Here is a 21,328-nt window from a genome sequence, read left to right as displayed (position 1 = left end):
TCCACAAACTAAGCTTACGAGCTTCCATTCTAAAACCAATTGGCAATAATAGGATTTACTCCTCTACCTTATAAAGTGAAACCACATCTCCTCTTTTTCCAATGTGAGACACTCACAAGTGGACTACAATGAATTTCAACAGGAATTCGTCTTTAACTTATTTCGAATCAATTCAAACCCAACAACAATGGTAAAATTAATTCAAACTTATTTCGAATCAAATCATTGGTAAAATTAAAATGCATGAATACTACGTTGTACCAAGCTTTATTCAATTTCAACCACACTACAAACAACAATGAGATTTTTATTACACGTCGTAATAAACTTCGTACATTTCAACATAAAACTAGCATATGCAACAAAGTGCTTGGGACAAATTACAGGAAACACAAGGAACAATAAGTAATATATGAGCTTTTTATGCACTGCTTAAACGAGTAGAAATGCGGTCTTTCACTTTCTTGAGCATGAATTCTCGATCACAAGACACTAGAGTTTTAATATCCACCGGATGTATATACTTCGAATCTATACCACTGTATGCAGATTCTCCCGAGAGTATATTCACGACTTCAGTAGGATGATAACCATCCCAGAATATGTAATTGTCGCGGCCTTCACATACTGTGTCGAATTCTACGCACTGATAGTCATCCCTTAGTTTGCAACAAGTAGTATTCGCTACAGCAGAACCTGATCGAAACCCACAAATATATAAATAATCTCAACACCAAAATATTATTGAATTATCTGAATGTTTCGAGTTTGTATATTTCATGTGTACACGTATATCTGGGGCAATTAACATTTATGAAACAAAGTAGTACCTGTGTCGGTACTTGATGAAGCACCAATGTAAGTAAATTGTGCTCCAGGAAGCTCCATAGTAAGATCATCCACCAAATTAATGAGCTTTTCGTTGAAAATTTGGACAGCTTCATTGATTTTATCTACGCATAATGATCCATCTGATGGGCCAAAGGTGTATATTTCTCCTAGAGTGCACCCAACTAGACCAACTCCGAACACCGCGATCTTCCTTGCTCCCAATAAATATAGAGACTGTATGTCCAAAATTACATATATACTTTAATCAATTAGTCCATATTTGTACATTGTACCAAAATACATACAGAGAACCCATAAGTTCCTTTATGATGTATCACTCAACAACATAATCACGTGAGATCTTGTTTCATTTTTTATGACGTATACTCTGTATGTATTTTCAAAATATTAAACTTTTATAATCTTACTTTTAAAGTAAATTAAACATTATAGAATTAATATTTCGTAATCAAAGTTATGTGTAAGGAAGTTTAAAACTTTACATGTTGCAATAATTATGAAACAGAGAAGTTTAATGACAGTATTTTAATGACTTGTCAATTAGTGTATAGAGTGCGAGTAAATAAATTTTTGTAGTAAGAAACTAGAAACTACAAAGTGCAAAGAAGAGTAAAACACAATCCTGAGTTCCTAACCTTGAGTTGCCAACCATATTTACTGATTAGTGCTTGAGCATATTCTTCGGGGTTATAGATCGAGCTCGAACTGTAGTTTGAGTTAAAGTAGTTGTTGATGTAATCGTTGTTGCCTATGTTGACAGTGTACAGACATTTTCCTAGATTCTGCAATGCCGTAAAGCCATACCAAGGAATTTTTGCTACTGTCAGTCCATGGTTTAGTAGCTGTTGATCCATGCTTATTCTATCACCCTGAAGAGCGAGAGAGAGAGAGAGAAAAGAAAGAAAAATTGAATTTAGTTGAGCCATTTACATCTAGTGACTTGGTGAACTACATAGTACGACCAATGTATGTAAATTAAATGATGAATCAATTCTAAATCATAAATTTGGTACCACTATGTCCGTTAATCAACTAATTAAGCTAATTGACAATCACAAGATACTAAAATCTTAGCACCCATTTGTACTTACATAACTCGAAGAGACCTAGCTAAGGTCTCATTGAAATATGCGAATACCTTTAGCTTATACCTTAATTAGTAGGAAAGTCCAGAGATAATAGGGCGAAGGACACTTTGTTGAAATGTTTGCTTCAAATTGTTAATGGTTAGTTCACTCCTAATGTATAAGAATATGTTCACTTAAGTGATTAATTTGTGTTAATATATCATAATGGTAGGTTTGCTGGGTTAATTTGTGTAAATGAACATGGGGATCTTCTTCCTTACTTTTAGCTTAGTTTTGCACTATTAGTGGATTCAGTGGTGGATGCAAGTGTAATAAAGTGGGTCCTTTGACCCCACTTGAACATGAAAAAAAATACTCCCTCCGTTTCAATATGATAGTCGCATATGAAATCAATCACATAAAATAAGAAAACGAGAATATTTAGAATCTAGCATTAAAGTAAAAAACAATTCATAAATAGTTTTGTCTTATTTAATTTTTTTGATTTTTTTTAGGAAAGCATTAGCCATAATTGCATAAATTAAGGGAGTAATTTCTTTACTTAGAGTTATGTCATTAATTCACAATCAATTAATTTAACCAATCAAAATTTAATATGTATAAAATAGAAAATTAAAACTAAGTCAAAAGTAGAATACATTTAATACGGGTAGATCTTTTTAAAACGCCCAAAATAATATATGGGACTAACAAATTAAAACGGAGGGAGTATCATATATAATTAATTTTTTTCCCTTATAAAAATTGCTTATTTTTTAATCAAATGACACCCATTAAAATTTATCAAATATATTATGACCCCTTTGATATTTTTTTGAATCCGCCACTATGCACTACATATATGTGGTTATGTAATTTATTTCTCAATGAATTGAATACATGACTGTAAAATTTGATTAAAAGTAAAATTAAATAAGATAACCTAAATTAATTTTATGATTCTAGTTCAGAACTAAATTTCATTATTGAAGACGACTTCTAACAAAAAGTTGTTAAACCTATCACTTAACGTCATTCCTCGTACCATACTTTGGTGAGGTTGAACGTCAGTTTCCTAGCTTTGTACTCAATATCACAAAAACAAAGGATGGAAGTGGAAATGAAAAAGATGTAAAAAAGAGCTAGCTAGTAGATGATGGTATCATTTGATTCATCTTATGTTTAAAGTATAATGCAATTCTTTCGTATTCTACCTTCAGATTACAACCCACAAGTTGTACCAAGTAGGAGATATCATTGCATTCCTAATAATAATAATCCCTCCATTCTTCTATGTTCTACTCAATTACAGATCTACCGTAAATGCTCAATTTAAGAAAGTGCACTTTTTTTTATAAAAAAAAAACAACTCACTAGTTTGGTGCAGAGTTCTAGAAAAAATATACTAGGTGTAAAAGTAGTGTAACTTGTGGGATAATTAAATATTAGGATTTGAATTTGTGAGATAAAAGATATAATATACACAAAATCTTATATATAGTTGGTCACACGGTGTGATAATCCATCATAAGGGTTACTTCTTTAGTTTTACAGGGGTTACTTCGTCAGTTGTATAGGGGTTACTTAATGGTTACTCGTTCAATAGTACAAGGTTATTCGATCAATGTTATAGGAGTTATTTTGTTCTTTTACAAGTGGTCACATGCTGTGGCCAGCCATACACAAGACGCACCTTATAATAAAACATGTAAGTAGATGTCATGATGAATTCTGTCAAAAAAAAGAAAAAAAAACAATAATATATATATATATATATATATATATAGTTTTGTGTCCCGTGCGATTCCCAGGTTGTTTATTGAATTTTAAGATAAATTTTTAATCTATACATCAAATTTTAAAATATATCATTGATACAAAATTAGTTAGAAATTGATGTATTTTTGTGACGATTTGTTATCTAGTAGGCATGTAATGACTAATAATAATGTTAGTGGAAATGTTCGATTTAATACATTTCAAAAATAAAAAATTAGCAAAAAATAAATAAAATAAATGTTCAAAGCCTGTTGGGTTGACCAGAACCCAAAATTTTAAAAAAGGGTTGAATATTTCTTGACTCGTAACCTGAAGTGACCCAATCCGAGATGACTCATGATTTGACCCTAATTGACAGGTCCATATAGTAATAAAATTCTATTAGATTGTGAAGTATATTATTTTAACCGATTAGTATATATATTATAAAAATGCATGTTATACGCTTTGAACTACTTTCTTGCCTCCAAAAAATATTATGATATAAAAAATAAATTTATACGATAATTTTTGAGAATTATAATCTAATAATTTTTTTGAATAAAATTATAATTCAATTGAAATATTGGTATTTTATCAAAACTAAAATCTAAATTAACAATTTTATCCTAAAATTTTATCCAAATAGAATTTTAAACTAATTTTTTTATCTTATGAAATATATTTAAATTTATCTAACGTGGCGTGACACTTGGCAAAACACTTGGCGAAAAGTTGGAACGCCAAGTGTCGTTGCCCCATGATCTGACTAAAAGTTTAGCTTTATATATTAGTTATTATTATTATTATTATTTTTAATATTATTATTATTATTATATATATATATATATATATATATATATATATATTTAGGGTTGAAATCCAATGAGAATGATGAAATGTGCATTTATTTTGAACTAAATGTGCATATATTTTCTACTAAATGTGCATATTTGATTTTGGACCTGATACTTTTTTTGTAATTGCTGGAAAACTGAGAACTTATGTACATTATGTACAAAAAATATGATATTCAAGTTTGGTCAAATTTTTTTTGTACATTTTATTCAAAAAAATATGCACATTCAGTGAAAATTTTATATACATAAAATCCTTCTCATTTTAAGGAACTTTTCATTTGACTATATATATATATATATATATATATATATATATATATATATATATATATATATATATATATATGAAATAATTTAAATTACCGATGGATGATAGTAAAGAAGGTTAAAGAGATATATTAGTAGAATGTTTATGATAAGGGATGCGTGTTGCTTAAAAAAACAAAGGGGTATTAAAAAGGTGAATGCATTTATATAATACATCAGATAAAGTAAGAAATAGAATGCTGCAAGAAGATAGGTGAAAGTAAGAATTGAAGATTGTAGATAAAGTAAGTAAAAATAAAATAAAGTAAAGTGAGTAGAAAAATAAAGACAAAGTGATAAGACAGAAGTAAAAAAGGAGGATTTATTTTTTCTACTAAGGTCTATTCATTTCACCTTAAAAAAAAAAATCCCTTCGTATTTTAATAAGTGTTACACTTATCAATTTCGGTCGTATTTTAATTAGTGTTACACTTTCTTTTTTTTTTTGGCAAAAAACTACATTTAAATATTATATCTCTCTCTTCTCATAGTCCCCACCTAAATACCCACTACTTTTTTATATATTATATCTTTTCTCTCACATTCATTACTTTTTAATAAACTATTAACCTCATTATCTTTCTTTTATAATTTTTAATACTCCAACTACCCCCACTAACCTCATATTTTATTTATGTCAATTAAATTGCCTAAAACTATGTGTCGGTCAAACTATAATACTTATTAAAACACGAAGAGAGTATTTAGAAAAAAAATAATTTCACTTTAGTAAAAATAATTTTAATTCGGTAAAAAAAATTTAATTCATTGGAAATAATTTCAGTTTAGTAAAAATCATTATGTCTAAAGAAAAAATATAATAGAGAATCAGTAAAAATAATTTCACTTCGGCAACAATAAGGTAAAGATAACGAGGCCTAAGGCCATATTATCTATAATAAAATCATGATATTGTAAAAATACTGATACCACATAGAATAATGAAAAACTTAATATTTATACATTGAGATTAAGTTAACCTAATTTTCACTCATTTATTTTTGTTTTTTCCGGTATTAAAATCAGAACTTAAGTTCACATTTTGACAAGTTTATCCTTCAAAAGATAATTGGTACGAACAAATATTACTGATTTGAACAAGTATATTCTTCTGTAAACGACTTTGTATTTTTTTTTACTCTTTTTCACGCGCAAATCTAGTTCAATGCTTAGTATACTTGAAACATACGTCAGTTCAATTCATGTTAGGCTAACAGAATATTGAAGAAGATATTCTTCAAGTGACGACAATTAACTTCTGGGCTTATCTTTGATGAGAACATGAGGTTAGAAAATGAAACTTTAACAATCATACAAACTTCATTTCGTGCTATCGTAACATTATCTAGCTACGATTGTCATATATTTCTCTTGGTTACACGGAAAGTCAATACGATAGCCATTTACAAGTAAAATTTTTCAGTATTGTCTTAAACAAAATTTCACTATTTATGATAAAATTTTTAGTAAAATCCTGATGAGAAGAGTTTTGTAATAATATGTAATCTTCGTTAATCTGATTTAACTGTGTAATACTCCCTTAGTAATAATACGGAGTATGAAGTATATAAAAGAGGGACAGTTTTCAAATGGCTACAATAAAATTGTGGCCGTTGTAACTAGTGAATCTCAATCCTCTATTTTACAAAATTGATCATATCCATCTATTTAGTTGACTTTAAAATACACTTTATCACAAAAAAAAAAAAAAAAAAAAAAATAAAATAAAATTAAATTAAATGAGATTAAAAAAATATATATTCAATTTTATAATACTAGAAATTTTGGTCAAAGGATGAATTGATGAAACTTATAATTTATCTTGTTTTTAATTTTTGTTTTGATCTTTAATGTCAAATGATTGGTTTCTTAAAGATAAGAGACAAATCTCACAACTTTTATCTTCTTATTCGATCTACTTCTATTTTGCTACTTTTTCTTCTTTAATGGAAGATGATTCATTCTTTGGATAAACTAATGCAAAAATCATGGACCTAGTAATATATAATGTTGAGTAATTGGTTTTTAATGGAGATGGGAGAATCTTTTGAACTTGTAAATTGCAAGTATATGCGTCAATCAATGGCAAAGTGCAGTATTTTGTTTTAGAAACTGAAAAACAGTTTTTTTAATCATAATCAAGAAAACTGTTTTTTTATTTTTTATTTTTTTTCTTATTAAAAATTAAAAATTAAAGTCAATTGGATGAATGGACAAGATTGATTATTAAAAATATAGGGCCAAGATTAAAAACTAATTACAATAGCTACAAGTTTATTGTGGCCATTGAATAGTCATCCATAAAAGAGAATCCTAAAAGACCCTTTTTTTCCTTTTTCTTTTTTATTTATTTATTTATTTATTTTTTATTTATTTTTTTTATTTTTTTATTTTTTTATTTTTTTGACAAGCCTTAAAGATCAACTTTAGTATTATATTGAAACTAATAAACACGTCCAAAATTTTGTAGTTCTGCTTACATATATAAATAAGAAATTAAAAGATAGAAAATGAAAGTAATATGGAGTATTTAATTTGTTTACATCTATACTTTTATAACTTGTATAGTTCTTTACATGTACTAAGGTAATTAGGGAGTACGTGAAAAGGTGAGTAGGGAAAATTTTGACTATTAATCATCCAACAATTTAAGAGCACAAGTCTTTCAAAAAAAAAAAATGTAAGACCGTAAGTATCTAACTGCATAAGTTCCTTTACATTTACGTATAAGTTGCTGTAGTGTAGACTATTGTAATAGATATTGTATGTAAATAAGTTGCGGTAGGCCAAATGAGAGTGAGTGTAAATTGCGGTAAAAGAATTTACAAGAACACTAAAAAATGTAAAAGTGTAATGAACCAAAATTAAGAGAGATAGTTGCTTACTAGATGCTGTCCAGTTTCAGAGCGAATTCCGGCCGCTCCAGAGGCATAGTTCACACCCTTGAGTATTTGTCGTCCCTTGGCTGTGCTGTATGGTGGTATATACTCGTCGAATCCCAAAAGTTCAGCTGCAACCAACATATACATATGTATATAAAAATCTTTGTTGCATTGTGGAATAAAGCACTTATCAAATATTATGTTAGATTATGCGAAACTTATTAGATTTATATTGTTAAAATTTGAATATATCAACTGTGTATAATTTTTACTAATGCCAATCAAAGAAATTAATAATCAAAGCAGTGAATTTATTTGACACCACGTAAAATGCAAGTGAGTAACACATAGGAAAGCGAAGTGAGTATAACTGTATAAGGTTATGGCCTTGTTTGGCAATTGGCTGCTAATTGATGACTATTTCTCTTGGTTAATTTGCCTAGTTGCTTGTATTAGCTTTTTATATTGACCCTTAATAAATATGTTTGTAAAATTGTTTGTCGTCTGTTTAATGTTTTATACAAAAATACCAGAAGCCAACAACCAAAAAAGCCAAATAACCAAACATATATATATTATGATTGTTTGAACACAACCAAAAGCCATTAAAAAGTTGTTTATCAAACAAGCCCTATCAATATGCGGGATTATTCATACTAATTAAGATTTTTTATTTCTAAAAAAGTTTATTTTAAAGTGCAAGTGATCAAAGAAAAAAAAAAAAAAAAAAAAGTCAAACATTGGTATTTAATAAAGTAGTAGTGTGTCACTTGACTGATACCCTTAATAATTACTCCGTACTTAATTATTAGTGTGTCATTAGTTCAAACTTATTTAAAAGTGTTTTTGTTTATATTGATAATTTGAGCATATGATACTCCATATTTCTAGTGCATGAGAAAGAAAGGTACCACGAAACATGTATAAACATAGCTAGATACGGTTCATTATCCAACCCTTCACTTTGATATTTGTCCGTTTATGTTATCTAATCTAATCTTTAAATCAAATGCCAACTGAACATGCGTTGGAAAAAGACGGATAAGATATTATTTATTAATTGTAAAGTATGATGTAAAAAACCTTTCCAAATGGACATTATCATTGTATACCTCCACTAATATGGGAGGCAAAGTATGTAGTAGAAGATTATATAGTAATAGCGTTAAGAGATTAGTAAGTAATGCATGAACATAACAATAAGCCATACTTACTGATTCTATCAACAAAGTTTCGGCCATTAGAGAACCTTCCCGTGGGTACACCCCCCGGAAAATCGATACCGTAAGGCGGGTAATTGGCTTTGGCCTTGGTATTAAGGTCATTGTTGTTGCCAGGGTCGGACAAAGAGTCTCCGAATACGAAGTAACAAGGGACCTGTGGTTCGCAACGAACGAATGTTGTAGAAGAAATCATGAGGAGTAGCGCAAGAACTACTACTGCTCCTCTCGTCATTGTGGCTAGTTACTGAAAGAAAATTCAAGCAAGATAATGATGGAAGTTAGAAAATATAAAGCACTATATATAGACTTATGGAGTTGTATTATAGAGTACGTTGCTATATTTTACAGTGACAATGTAAGGTTCTGAATCATTTGTTATTTGTCTTCGTATAAAATGATATGGATGGACAGCAACAACTTATTCTTTACACGTGACTTTTTTCAGTTTAATCAGCTTACAAGTTAGTATCATGAAAAAGTATAACCTCTTGTACTGTAGAAAATAACTATTAACTTAATAATCATGTCTATTTAAATTAATTGAGTAATTAATACTCTCTAAGTCCCATGAAATAGTACTCGTAATTGGTTTGTAATGTTTGTGAGCTACACTTAAGTTCTAAAGCTCCTGATATATAAATAAATTTCGCTATTTTAAAGGTTGTTGAATTAATTCCAACATATGTATTTTCAAATTATAATTTTTTTTATTTTATTTTATTTTATATATATATAAGTTTTAACTAAACATTATTAAAGATATTTTATAGTCGTAGTATATTCATGTTAAACAGGCATGGGCCACACCTATCACAACTGTCCACTTTACACGACTAAGGAGGTTCCACCTCAAAACTATATGGCAATAAGGGGAGTAGTCCCTTAGCCTTATAAAGTGAATACAACTTTCTCTTTTCTTCAATGTGAGATACACATCTTAATATTTCTCTTCACTTTTATATTTTTTTTTTAATGTAGAACAACACTTTCACTCACATGTAGTCATGTAGATTTCCTCATATGCTCAACAATTCACAAACGCGAGCTACAACAACAGATATATCAACATCTAGCTGAAGCAGGGCCGTAGCAATGATTTTGGGGGCCCTGTTCCAAATCGAAAAGGGGCCCTTAATAATGTGAAAATTATACATTTTTTTTTATCTATAATTTAGGCAATGCACAATTTTCCTATATATATATGTTGCAAAATGAAAATGCTTGCAAGATCGAAATTGATTTCTCATTGCCATTGTTATGGAACAAAATTAGTTTGAATTTGACTGAGTTTAATTTTTTTTTTTTTTTTTCCGTTGAAAATCCTTAAATGGGTGAATATCCAATATAATTTTTGGTGTTTTCCATAGAATTGACTGATGTAATTATGGAGGAATTTGGAAAATTAGAGAAATTAATATGGAAGGTTGAAAAGGGGGGAAAATAATGAGGAAGATTAGCGTGAATGTAGCTAACTCATTTATTGTTAATTAAATTGCTCTTGATATTCCAAAAAAAAATGAATATGCGCATAGTATGCTCAGGCTTGGCATTATAACTTATAAACAAGGAGTTTAGCCTTTTTTTTCTTTTTTTAGTCAGAATAAAAAATAAAAAAATGGGCCCCTTTAAATTGGGGGCCCAGTGCAAAGGGGCACCTTGCACTTGCTGTTCTACGGGCCTGAGCTGAAGTAATAAGCATTGCAATTTGCAAGGACTTTTGAAGATTTGTTGTTTCAAGCAACTTGCACCCAATGTACACTGCTTGTTGATTAGTTGTAGAAATTTCTTATTTATTCAAGCAGTTTCTTCTGTGATTCTATTATAACAGAATCAGCTATTCTATCTTGCCTATAACTAACTCCTTGTTAAGGGATGTATTTGCATTATCTATATATAGGAATGTAATAAGGATACTAAGATTTATTCATTAATACAACGAAGTCTCTCTCAAATATTCTCTTCTGAATTTCATTGTCTTCTATTTTCTCATTCAAAATTCAAAGAAGAAAGGTTTTGATTACAACATTCAACATGTAGAGTCAATTGATGCAAATATTAAGAAAAAAAAAAGTGATTTTAATATGAAAACCCAAACATATGTAAATCATTCCATCTATACTCTTGATGTGGGCCTTTATTTAGGGCCCAACACTTTGTTTTCTTTGAGGTCTAGTCACAACCCCTTTTCTAGTTTTAAGGGCTTTTATTTTGATAATTTTTCTTCCCGCAAATTTTTCCCTAGTGTCGAGACCAGCCATAGGAACCTGGTCCTGCACTATAAAAATGAACATTTGCTGGAAACAAATTGAACATTTATTAAAAATGATCATTTACTAGAAAAAAAATGAACATTTAGTAATTGAACATTGCAATATATAAAAATGAACATTCATAATATGGAGTCCACTCTTATTTAGCTAATCTTTCCTCTAAATGATATTGCTTTCTTTTTCAGCTAATATCTCCAATTTTATTTTCTAGCTATATTTGTTTCCTTTGTTGAGTATATAAAGTATTTGTTTTCATTTAATTCAAACTTTCTCTCTCTTCTGGATTTTACAATATTTTCTCTCTCATTGTTCATATTCGATTTTTTTTTTTTTTTGGATTTCTGGTGTTGAATTGTTCTACATATTCAAGGTATTCAAGATTTTCGATTTCTTTTTTTATGAATAACAATGGAGCTTGCCACTGATTGTTCATATGCAATTCTTCCTTCATTATTGGATGAATGTAAGTTGATTTATTGCTTTTTTGATTCAAAGTAGTTTTTTTTATTGAATAATTTTGTGTGTTTTTTTTATCCCTTTTTTATGGTTGATTGTGAGTATATTCCTTGTTTAAGTTCATTTACTAGAAAAAAAAATGAACATTTACAAGAAAAAGAATGAACATTCATTAGAAAAAAATGAACATTTACAAGAAAAAGAATGAACATTCATTAGAAAAAAATGAACATTTAGTAATTGAACATTGCAATATATAAAAATGAACATTTATAATATACAAATAAAATAAAGAGACTATGAAACTGAAAAAAAGATTGTACATCTAATGTTATATAACTGAACATTTCAGTTGTAAAAAATAAACATATCATTTCATAGTCTCTTTAATGTTATTGTTTAACATTTACGCAATAAAAAGTGCACATGTTATTTTGTACACTTTCGTGTAAGTAAATGTTCATTTAGTAATTGAACATTGCAACATATAAAAATAAACATTTATAGTATAATATAAGATAAAATAAAGAGAGTATGACACTGAAGAAAAAAAAATATATCTAATATTATATAAATGAACATTTATTTATTAAGAATGACATACTGCATGAAAATGAATATTTAATTATTGAGAAATACAAATTTATTGTAAAATATGTTCAGTTAGAAAATGTTCATTATTGTTATAGTAAATGTTCATTTCTGAACGAGGGAATATAAATATGTACCTGGTCTTGAGACCAGCCTTCAACTACTGGTTTCTACTGGTTAAAAAATTTAGGTTATACTTTTTAAATTATTCTTTTGCTTGACTTATATATGAAAAATAATTAGCATTTTTTTGACAATTACCACCTACAATTATTGCTGTTTTAGGAGGAAAAAGGTAGTTAGTGGGCCCCACACGACGTCACATTTGAGTTGAGAGTCAAATAGGTGAGAAGTTTTGATGTTTTAAAAAATAGTTACTGGTAAAATTCAAAAAAAAAAAAGGTGGTAATTGCTAAAATAGTAACAATTGTAGGTGTTAATTGTCAAATTTTCCAAATAATTATTAGGAGATAGTAAACTCACAACATATATGTCATATACTTGAATATGTTATTCTTCAAAATTATTTTTCATATATAAGTCAAGCAAAAAGGAAAACTATTCCTTGTTGAAGGACTTTTAACATACATATTCAACATTTGATAATAATGCCTAGAAGAGTAGTAGTTATAAGATTTCAAACAAAAATTAACGTTGACGAAAGAATTTTACCTGATTATTAACCCAATTGTTAAATCCATATCTTGTATGGATCAGCTTGTCAAATTAGTAGAGTAACGTATATGCAAGTAAATCTGTCACTGTTTTCTTGTGTATACAATCCCCATTTTTGTCTATGATATGGCTAGTTCTGTAATACACAAAGAAGAGGAAATAATGAAAGTAAACAATTTATGTCATAAAAAAATAGTTAGGCATCCTGACAAAATATGTATCAATAATATAATTTAACTAATATGGATAAAGTACTAATAGATTGTGCATCCTAACAAATTGCTGGCATATTTATGATTTTCATTCCAATGTAATTTCTGTATAGTTTACTAAACATGGAAAATATATAAGAAAAGAGGAAATGAAGTAATCGTTAGTGATAGAGTATAAAATATATTCCTGGGTCTCAATCATCACCTTACAAAACCAATTGGCAATAGTAGGAGTTACTTTTCTACCTTATAAAGTGGAACCATATCTCCTCTTTTTCTAATGTGGGACACTCACAAGTAGGCTACAATGGGTTTCAACACTCCCCCCCCCCCCCCTCCCACTTGTGAGTGTCCTTGGAATTAGAGCACATCAGAAGGTACAATATAAATCCTCTTTGGGAATGAACATCCAATAGAAGCCCCTTAACCAGTGGCTTGACAAATACCCAGTTATGAACCGCCTAACAAACCTAGGCTCTGATACCATGTTAATAGACAATTTCAACCAAAAGCTTAGGCTGATGGTTGAGGCTCAAAATTATGTTTTATACTCTATCATTCCCCCTCACATGAAAGGCCCTTTGGGCTTAACCAAAAGCTTAAGCTGATGGTTGACACCCAAGAATATGTTTTATACTCTGTTACGCCCCCTCACACAAGAGCCCGTTGGGCCAGAAGTGTGGATGCAGCATGGGCCTCCTCATACCCTGCGCTTAATATTCCACTTAAAAGTGGGGGATGATGAGATTCAAACCCGTGACCTCTATGTCACGTTGGCTCCGATACCATGTTAGAGGACCATCTCAACCAAAAGGTTAAGCTAATGGTTGAAGCCTAGAAATATGTTTTATAATCAGTTAGAATTAGGAAATTTTGGATTTTAACACCACAAAAAACACAAAAATGGTTTTTAACACTACCAAAAAAAAAAAAAAAAAAAAAAAAAAAAAAAAAAAAAAAAAACAACCTTTTATTTTAACACCACAAAAAACCTCAAAATTTTGCTTTTACCACCACTTAATGAATTTTAGTATGAAATCCGTTAAGCGGGGCTACAATGCCACATGCCTTCATATGGTTGGCTAAAAAAGAAAAATAAAAAAATAGAAAAAAAAACATTATTAAAAAAATTTTAAAACCCCAGCCACCTAACCACCACCACAGACACCATTTCCCCCACCTGACCAACGCATCCCAAGCCCCCGGTCCCACCTCCGGCGAAACCCCTCCCCAGGCCGACATTGAAAACCTCCCCCCCCCCCCCCCCCCGACCTTATTCCGAAACCCTAGCCTGACCGACACACCTACAACCCACCCAAAACGACCGACTTTTCCTTAAAAGCGGCCACAAAGTCGGCCACTAATGGCCGAAATCGGCCGGTTTAGGGTCAAAATCAACCACTCAACCCCAAACCGGCCGTTTTCGACCGTTAATGGCTGATTTCATGACCTTTTTTGGGTAGGGCCGCTATTTTAGGGTTACATTGGGTGTCGGTCTGGATGCGGGAGGTGGTTCCCGATGCGCGTAGGTAATAAGGTTGGGGCGGGAGCTGCACTGGTGGCGTGGGAAGAGAATTCCGGCGGGTGTGGGTGTGGGTGTTGGTGGTGGTCAGGTGTTGGTGGTGGTGGTTGGGTGGCTTTATTAGTTTTAGGGGTGTTTTTTTAGTCAACAAAGTTGTGACACGTGTACTTTATGGGGTCCACTTAACGGATTTCATCCAAAAATCTGTTAAGTGGTGGTAATATCTAATTTTGTAATTTTTTTTTTTGGTGTTAAAATAAAAGTTTCTTTTTTGTAGTGTTAAAAACCATTTTCGTGTTTTTTTGTGGTGTTAAAATCCAAAATTTCCTTAGAATTATTATAGAAACATTGATGACTATAATTAAGTAGTCTAAATTTGGCCTTAATTAGATCTTAAATTAGTAACAAGATAGAAATTTGACCAAAACTCTAAACACAGTCAATCAAGAGGAGGTACTAAACTCACAATATATATGTCATAAACTTTTATATGTGGCCAGTCATTATAGGGTTACTTTGCTAGTGCTATAGGGGGTTACTCTGTCAGTATAATATGAGTTATTCCGTACTTTATTAATTTAATGTCATAGAGACTACTTTTTTTTAGGCGGTCATACGATGTGGCCAACCTCACGTGACACACACAATGACACAAATATATATATATATATATATATATATATATATATATATATATATATATATATATATATATATATATATATATATATATATTTATTTATTTATATAGTATAATGGATGGAAGTTGTCCTTATTATATTTATATAGTATAATGGATGGAAGTTGTCCTTATTAATCCCTAACTAATTGTCATAACTAATATCCCGCTAGATTACAAGAAAATTTGTGTAAGATTGTAGGTTGTGAAAATATCCACAATTTCACATGCTTAAGGACCATAATTTATGACACATAATTTTCTTATTAATTAATTTTGGCACGTATTTATGACACAAAATTTTGTTATTAATTAAGTTTGGCATGTATTTTGGCCCCTCTTTTAGAAGATTACAAAACGAAATAAATTGAGTAAAAGGACTAAATACAAATATTAAACAAAAAAAAAAAAAAAGAATGATATAGAAGTCGATCTTAAATGCCCAATGTGATGTTTCTTAATCTCGGTTACAGTATAGGGTAAAAGTATGCGCGGTCGTTTACATTACAACTATGCATTTACTATATACTAGTATTTTTTTCACATAGGAAGTATATTAGGTATGTATAACATAATAACGCGTCGATTGTGTAATTAAAGTTTATATCATTGTTATTTTCACTTTTATTTACCTCCATACAATTAGACTTACGGTTTTATATATCATTTTTTGTAAAAATAAAAACACACTTGTATGTAATATAAGGATTTTTTATGGCATAGAAAATCATCATGACCAAGCGTCCAAGCCTCATCACAACAGTTTTTTTGGTCAATATTTACAGATTTCTACTCTAATATTTACCGTTCAGGCACTTGAAGTAGGAGGGGAACTATTAGCAGGAGTTCTATCACATGCCTTGGGATGAGAAGTAAAAAACTTTATCAAGAGAGCCAAGTGTTGCTTGGTTATGATAATGTGTTTGCTTGGTAATGATAATATATTAGAAGTATAATTTTTCTAAAACAACTAATATAAGTTGTCTCACATTGATAAAGTATGGTCGTATGGTTTTGGAATGAAATTTTCTTTAGAATAGTAAAGTAGATTCATCATGGATATTGATGACGAATAATGTGACCTGAGTGCGAGTTTAACATGGTGTAGAATCAAGCCTACAGTTAAGACCTTTTAATGGCTTTAATAATAATATCAATGTTTATTAATTTATTTTGGATTAGAAGATTTAATGGTTATTACTGTGCATGGGGCTTTCTATAATCAATACAACTCTCAATCAAATTAGCACGGAAATGGAAACAAAAATGAGGTGACCCAAGCTGTCAAGCAACGTGAAAATTACATTGTTTGTTGTAACTCATATGTGCCAATTCAACCGACATGGATGTACGAAGTGTATTTTAGCCTCGTGGGTCGTGGGATATATTATAATTTAATTACTCCCTTCATTTCAATATGATAGTCTCATGAAATCAATCAAATAAAATAAGAAAAGAATAATATTTGAAACATTAAAGTACAAAAATTGTTCATAATTAGTTTTGCCTTATTTAATTTTTTTGATTTTTTTGGAAAGTATTAGCCATAATTGCATAATTCATGGGTGGGATTTCCTTACTTAGCGCTATGTCATCAATCAATTAAGTTAATCAATTAGAATTTAATATGTATAAAATAGTAAATCAAAACTAAGTTAAAAATAGAATATTTTTAATATGGGTATATCTTTTTGAAACGCCTAAAATAGTATATAGGACTAACATTATCAAACGGAGGGAGTACTACGTAAAAAAAAAGGGAAATTCTGCCCAATAACTCTCATGTATTCACTTTTCCACGTTGTATCCCTTCATTTTAAAAGTTCCATGCTGTAATCTCAACGTCTATTTATTGACTACACTGTAACCTTGCTATAAACCCTTCGTTACATGTTGCCGTTAGTGGAGCCCACTTTACACCTATTTTATTTATTTATCTCAATTTTCAAGCTAAAAAAAATGTTCTTTTATAGGTTTTAAGGATTAGTTTCGGTCTTAAGGGACCAAATTGAGCTCGGATTTTGCAAAAAGATAACGTAAAAGCCTCGTTTTGTGAATTCGAGTTCCCATAGTTAAATTTAGAATTCACAAAAAGGGGCTTTTACTTTTTTTTTTTTTTGCAAAATTTGAGCTCAATTGAGCCCTTAAGAGCTAAAATGACACCTAAAACCTTTAACGAAATATTATTTTAGAACGAAAATCGAGAGAAAAAATGAAATAGGTGTAAAGTGGGCCCCACTAATGGCAACATGTGACGGGGATTAACGGCAAGGTTACATTGTAATTAATAAAAGGACCTTGAAGTTACAGCGTGGAACTTTTAAAAGGAGGGGACACAACGTGGAAAAGTGAACACCTGAGAGTTACTGTGTAGAATTTCCCAAAAAAGATTATGCATCAATCCATCAAGTATATGGATAAGGGCACAATTCTAGAGCTGTCATAACCTAACTTGATCGACTCAATTCAAAATTGATATAAAAAAAAAAAAAATCTGATTCAGATTTCGATTTATACGGACATAATAATTTACCATAACTCAATTGAAAAATAGATCTAATCCACTCCGACTAGTCCTCGGTACAAATTTTCTTGTATTCATCGCTATGACATATTGAAATGTGGTCCTCACTGTGGATCTTCAACATGTATACATCTATTACCTTCATGGCTAGGCTTTGGTTCAAGCTAAATACATACGCCATTTAACTTATGAAGTTTGTTTCGATTTGTTACAATTTAATCATCATAAATTTATAAAACATGAACCTACGTATAATCTAATATCTATCTCTGTGTTGACTATCATATACAATTATAGTTCTTCCGTTCTCATTTACACAAATAAGTTTTCATCCACTATAATTGTCATGTAAACTTTTCTAATTGAATATACTCCCTCCATTATAGGACGACTATATTTGAATATTTGAGAAGCAACAACGATTTTTTATTACCAAAAATTTTGTGCAAATCTTTATAGAACGATTATATTATTACCCACTCTTTCGTTTTTGTTGATCACATTTATTCATTTAAGTTATGAATAGTGAAGTTTAATAAATTCTCCATCCCATAATATTGATACACTTAACAACGTACTATAGCATCACATAGTAACGGGTAATTCCCAGTTTCTCTTCTTGAAAAAACAAAGTATGTATCTCATGGGGTTAATTTTGTACTTTCGCGTAGGAAATTAAGTGTAAAAGCGTCTTTTTGAGATATTTGTCTAATTTCAACTTCATAAACATTAACGACACATTGACGGAGTGCGTTACCCTCCTTCACTCTTTTACAGCTGTCCATAGCCTCATTTACTCCTACCCATTTGAAGAGCATCTTCAATGGAGTTTCAAAAGCTCAAAGGCTACTTCAATGGAGGAAGATGACACTCTTACCCTTAGGGGTTGATCTTGCCCTTTTTTTTCTCCCCTTTATATTAAGGTTTTCGTTTAATTCGGCGGCTTTGCCGCCATAAATGGTGGTGTTGGTGGGGGATGGGTAAGGATGAAAGCTCGAGCTCCTGGAGCTTGATTTGAGAAAAGGTGGAAGAAGAAGAATAGAATGATTGTATTGTTAGGTTGTCGACCGTGGTGTTATTTGAGCACACATGCCGCTGACGAGGAAGGTTTGTAGTGTTGATTTGAAGACAGCTACGTTGTAATAAAGAAGTTAGATCTGGAAAAATGACTTTCATTGTTGTTGAATTCAACACTTAACACCGTGACTAACGGTACACATCAGCTATTTCAGTAAATATTAAAGTCAGCAATTTTATGTATTAAAATATTATTATTTATCAATTTTCAATGCAAAAAAATTTCAGAATTGCCATTAGAGATACAACTTTGTTTCTCAAGAAGAAAAACTGGGGTGCCCCTAACTCAGTATCGCCTATAAATTACGACGCAATTTCACCATTGTGGTGATGTCTGCAGCAAACTTTCCCACAATAGCAAATTGTCTAATTTAGGAATGTCTTCAAAGTAGTCTTAATGTTAATTGGAAAATCTTTTGTCACTCCAACACAGCTCACATTAGCTTTCACGTCTAGATACATGTCGTTGATTAAGTCAATATACTAATGAGAACCTTGAACCTCCCTTTCTATTAATTCCCACTAGTGATTGAATCTCATTACCTTATCTTAAACCGTATCCGAGTCAATAAAATCATGTACCCACCAAATAAAAAAATTGCGGGAGCTAGGTTGGATCAAAACAAAAACTGTAAAACCATGTTAGATATTGTGAAACTTCTCAAATTAGAGTGTATTATTTTGATTCTTATATATAGGGTTAACAATGGGTCCTAATCTCGTTAGGAAAATTCATAGGATAATTATACAATATTCACAAAAATAGGAATTAAATGAATAAAACACTATTACACTTCTCACAAAATATGGAAAAAAATTGTTAAGTCCCCTAGGTCAAAAATTATTCATGATTTCCCTTGATATTAAACATATAGTTTATCCAGAAATACCCGACTTTTTTTTATAAACAACTATACTTTTTTTTTTTACATAAATAACTATCTTCCGTTTGTGGGACTCATATTTTCGTTCCTTCTATTGTTCTTTTCCTCCAACCACAATGAAAAGTCCAAGAACCCTACATTCAAACCAATTAAAGACAATTACTCACCAAACTATCAAAATTAGGGATTCAATTTGGGTATTAGAGTTTCATTTGAATATGTAGGTTTTGCATTTCTTGGGTTTAGGGTTTCAATCAAATTAAGGGTTTTGCATCGAGGCTTTAATGTTTCAATTCATTTGTTTGTTTACTAATTTTGTTCCAATTTTCATATGTAGAATGTCTAAGTCAATGATATATTTTTTCCTGTAAATTCTAAGATATTTCATTTGGTAAAATAGATGCAAATTCTTAAATACTGGGATCGAAAATTGGTTGTTACAAAACAATTGGTGCTGACTGACTTTAAAAGGGAAAATGAGTAGTAAGATTCGCTTAGGTTAGAAAGAGATGGTGAAAGTTAAGAAAAAAATGGAGAGAATAGAAATTGAATAAGCTAAGGGAGGCGTCACGTAGTTTAATTGAAGTAAATTGGGAGGAAAAAACAAAAATATGGGTCCCACAAACAGTAAACGTGGACGGAATCTGTTAAAGGAATCCCTTAGGAATTTTTCTATAGACAATTAATTTTTACTTCCTCTGTTCCAAAATAATTGATACAATCAAACTTGCACACATGCTAATACATTAGTTTAACCTTATTTTTATATGATTAAATATTAATAAAAATTATCAAAAAAAGTTAAATTATGAAACTTTATATCAATTATTTAACAGTACAATATATTTATTAATAAAATATGTTTTATTATATTAGTAAACAAAATTATAGTCAACGTAAATATATAAATAGTGAAAAAAAGTCTAGTGTTTTAGTTATTCTAGACTAAGGGAATATGAAACAAGAGTGTAAACTCCAAGAACTTTGTACATATCCCCTCTGAATATCCTCGAATTCCCAAGATTTTTCCTCTGTTTTTCCCCCAAATCTCTTTTCTATTTTTTTGAGGAAACGTTGGGCAGGCATTTTATTATAAATCAGAATTGAATCCGCTAAAATTACAAGACTTTGCGGGAACGGACCCATATAGACAAACTCTGAACAACCACGAGTATCCCATCTTACCACAGGTGGGCTACCGTGTCACCTACCCTCCGAACATGTGATCAAATGAAAGCATCAAAAGACTATAATAAAAAGATGATAACATCATAAATTAACCAAATGGACGAGCGACCTCTGGGGCCACTATAGATTGTGTCACACACTGAAGAAGAGTCCCCTTCCTGCCATACTCGCGTCACACCTAGTCTCCTAGCCATTGAAATCCCAAAACATGCTGCGGCTACCTTAGCACACTCCACATCACACACAAACTCAACTCGTCTAACCGGCGCCCATACAAGCTCCCCCAGGTGGTTTCTCGCTAC

The 21,328-nt window shown here is 30.5% G+C and overlaps 1 protein-coding gene across 1 annotated transcript in view; it reads right to left on the bottom strand.

Moving 5' to 3' along the window:
- Positions 1-240: 240 nt before the first annotated feature.
- The window catches only part of LOC145580254 (GDSL esterase/lipase At1g29670-like), a 28,348-nt gene continuing 7,260 nt past the window's right edge, over positions 241-21,328 (bottom strand). The window contains exons 2-7 of the mRNA XM_081637673.1: positions 12,938-13,076; positions 8,940-9,192; positions 7,729-7,853; positions 1,488-1,721; positions 831-1,065; positions 241-696 (exon numbers count right to left, since the gene is read on the bottom strand). Coding sequence (XP_081493799.1) covers positions 422-696; positions 831-1,065; positions 1,488-1,721; positions 7,729-7,853; positions 8,940-9,180 — 1,110 coding nt within the window. The 5' untranslated portion in view covers positions 9,181-9,192; positions 12,938-13,076 and the 3' untranslated portion in view covers positions 241-421. The remainder of the gene's footprint in view (positions 697-830; positions 1,066-1,487; positions 1,722-7,728; positions 7,854-8,939; positions 9,193-12,937; positions 13,077-21,328) is intronic.

This window comes from Chenopodium album, chromosome 14, assembly GCF_948465745.1.
Source record: "Chenopodium album chromosome 14, dcCheAlbu1.1, whole genome shotgun sequence".
In the NCBI taxonomy this organism is placed as follows: domain Eukaryota; kingdom Viridiplantae; phylum Streptophyta; class Magnoliopsida; order Caryophyllales; family Amaranthaceae; genus Chenopodium; species Chenopodium album.
The sequence above is the reverse complement of the archived record's forward strand: the minus strand, read 5'-3'. Positions and strand labels throughout refer to the sequence as shown.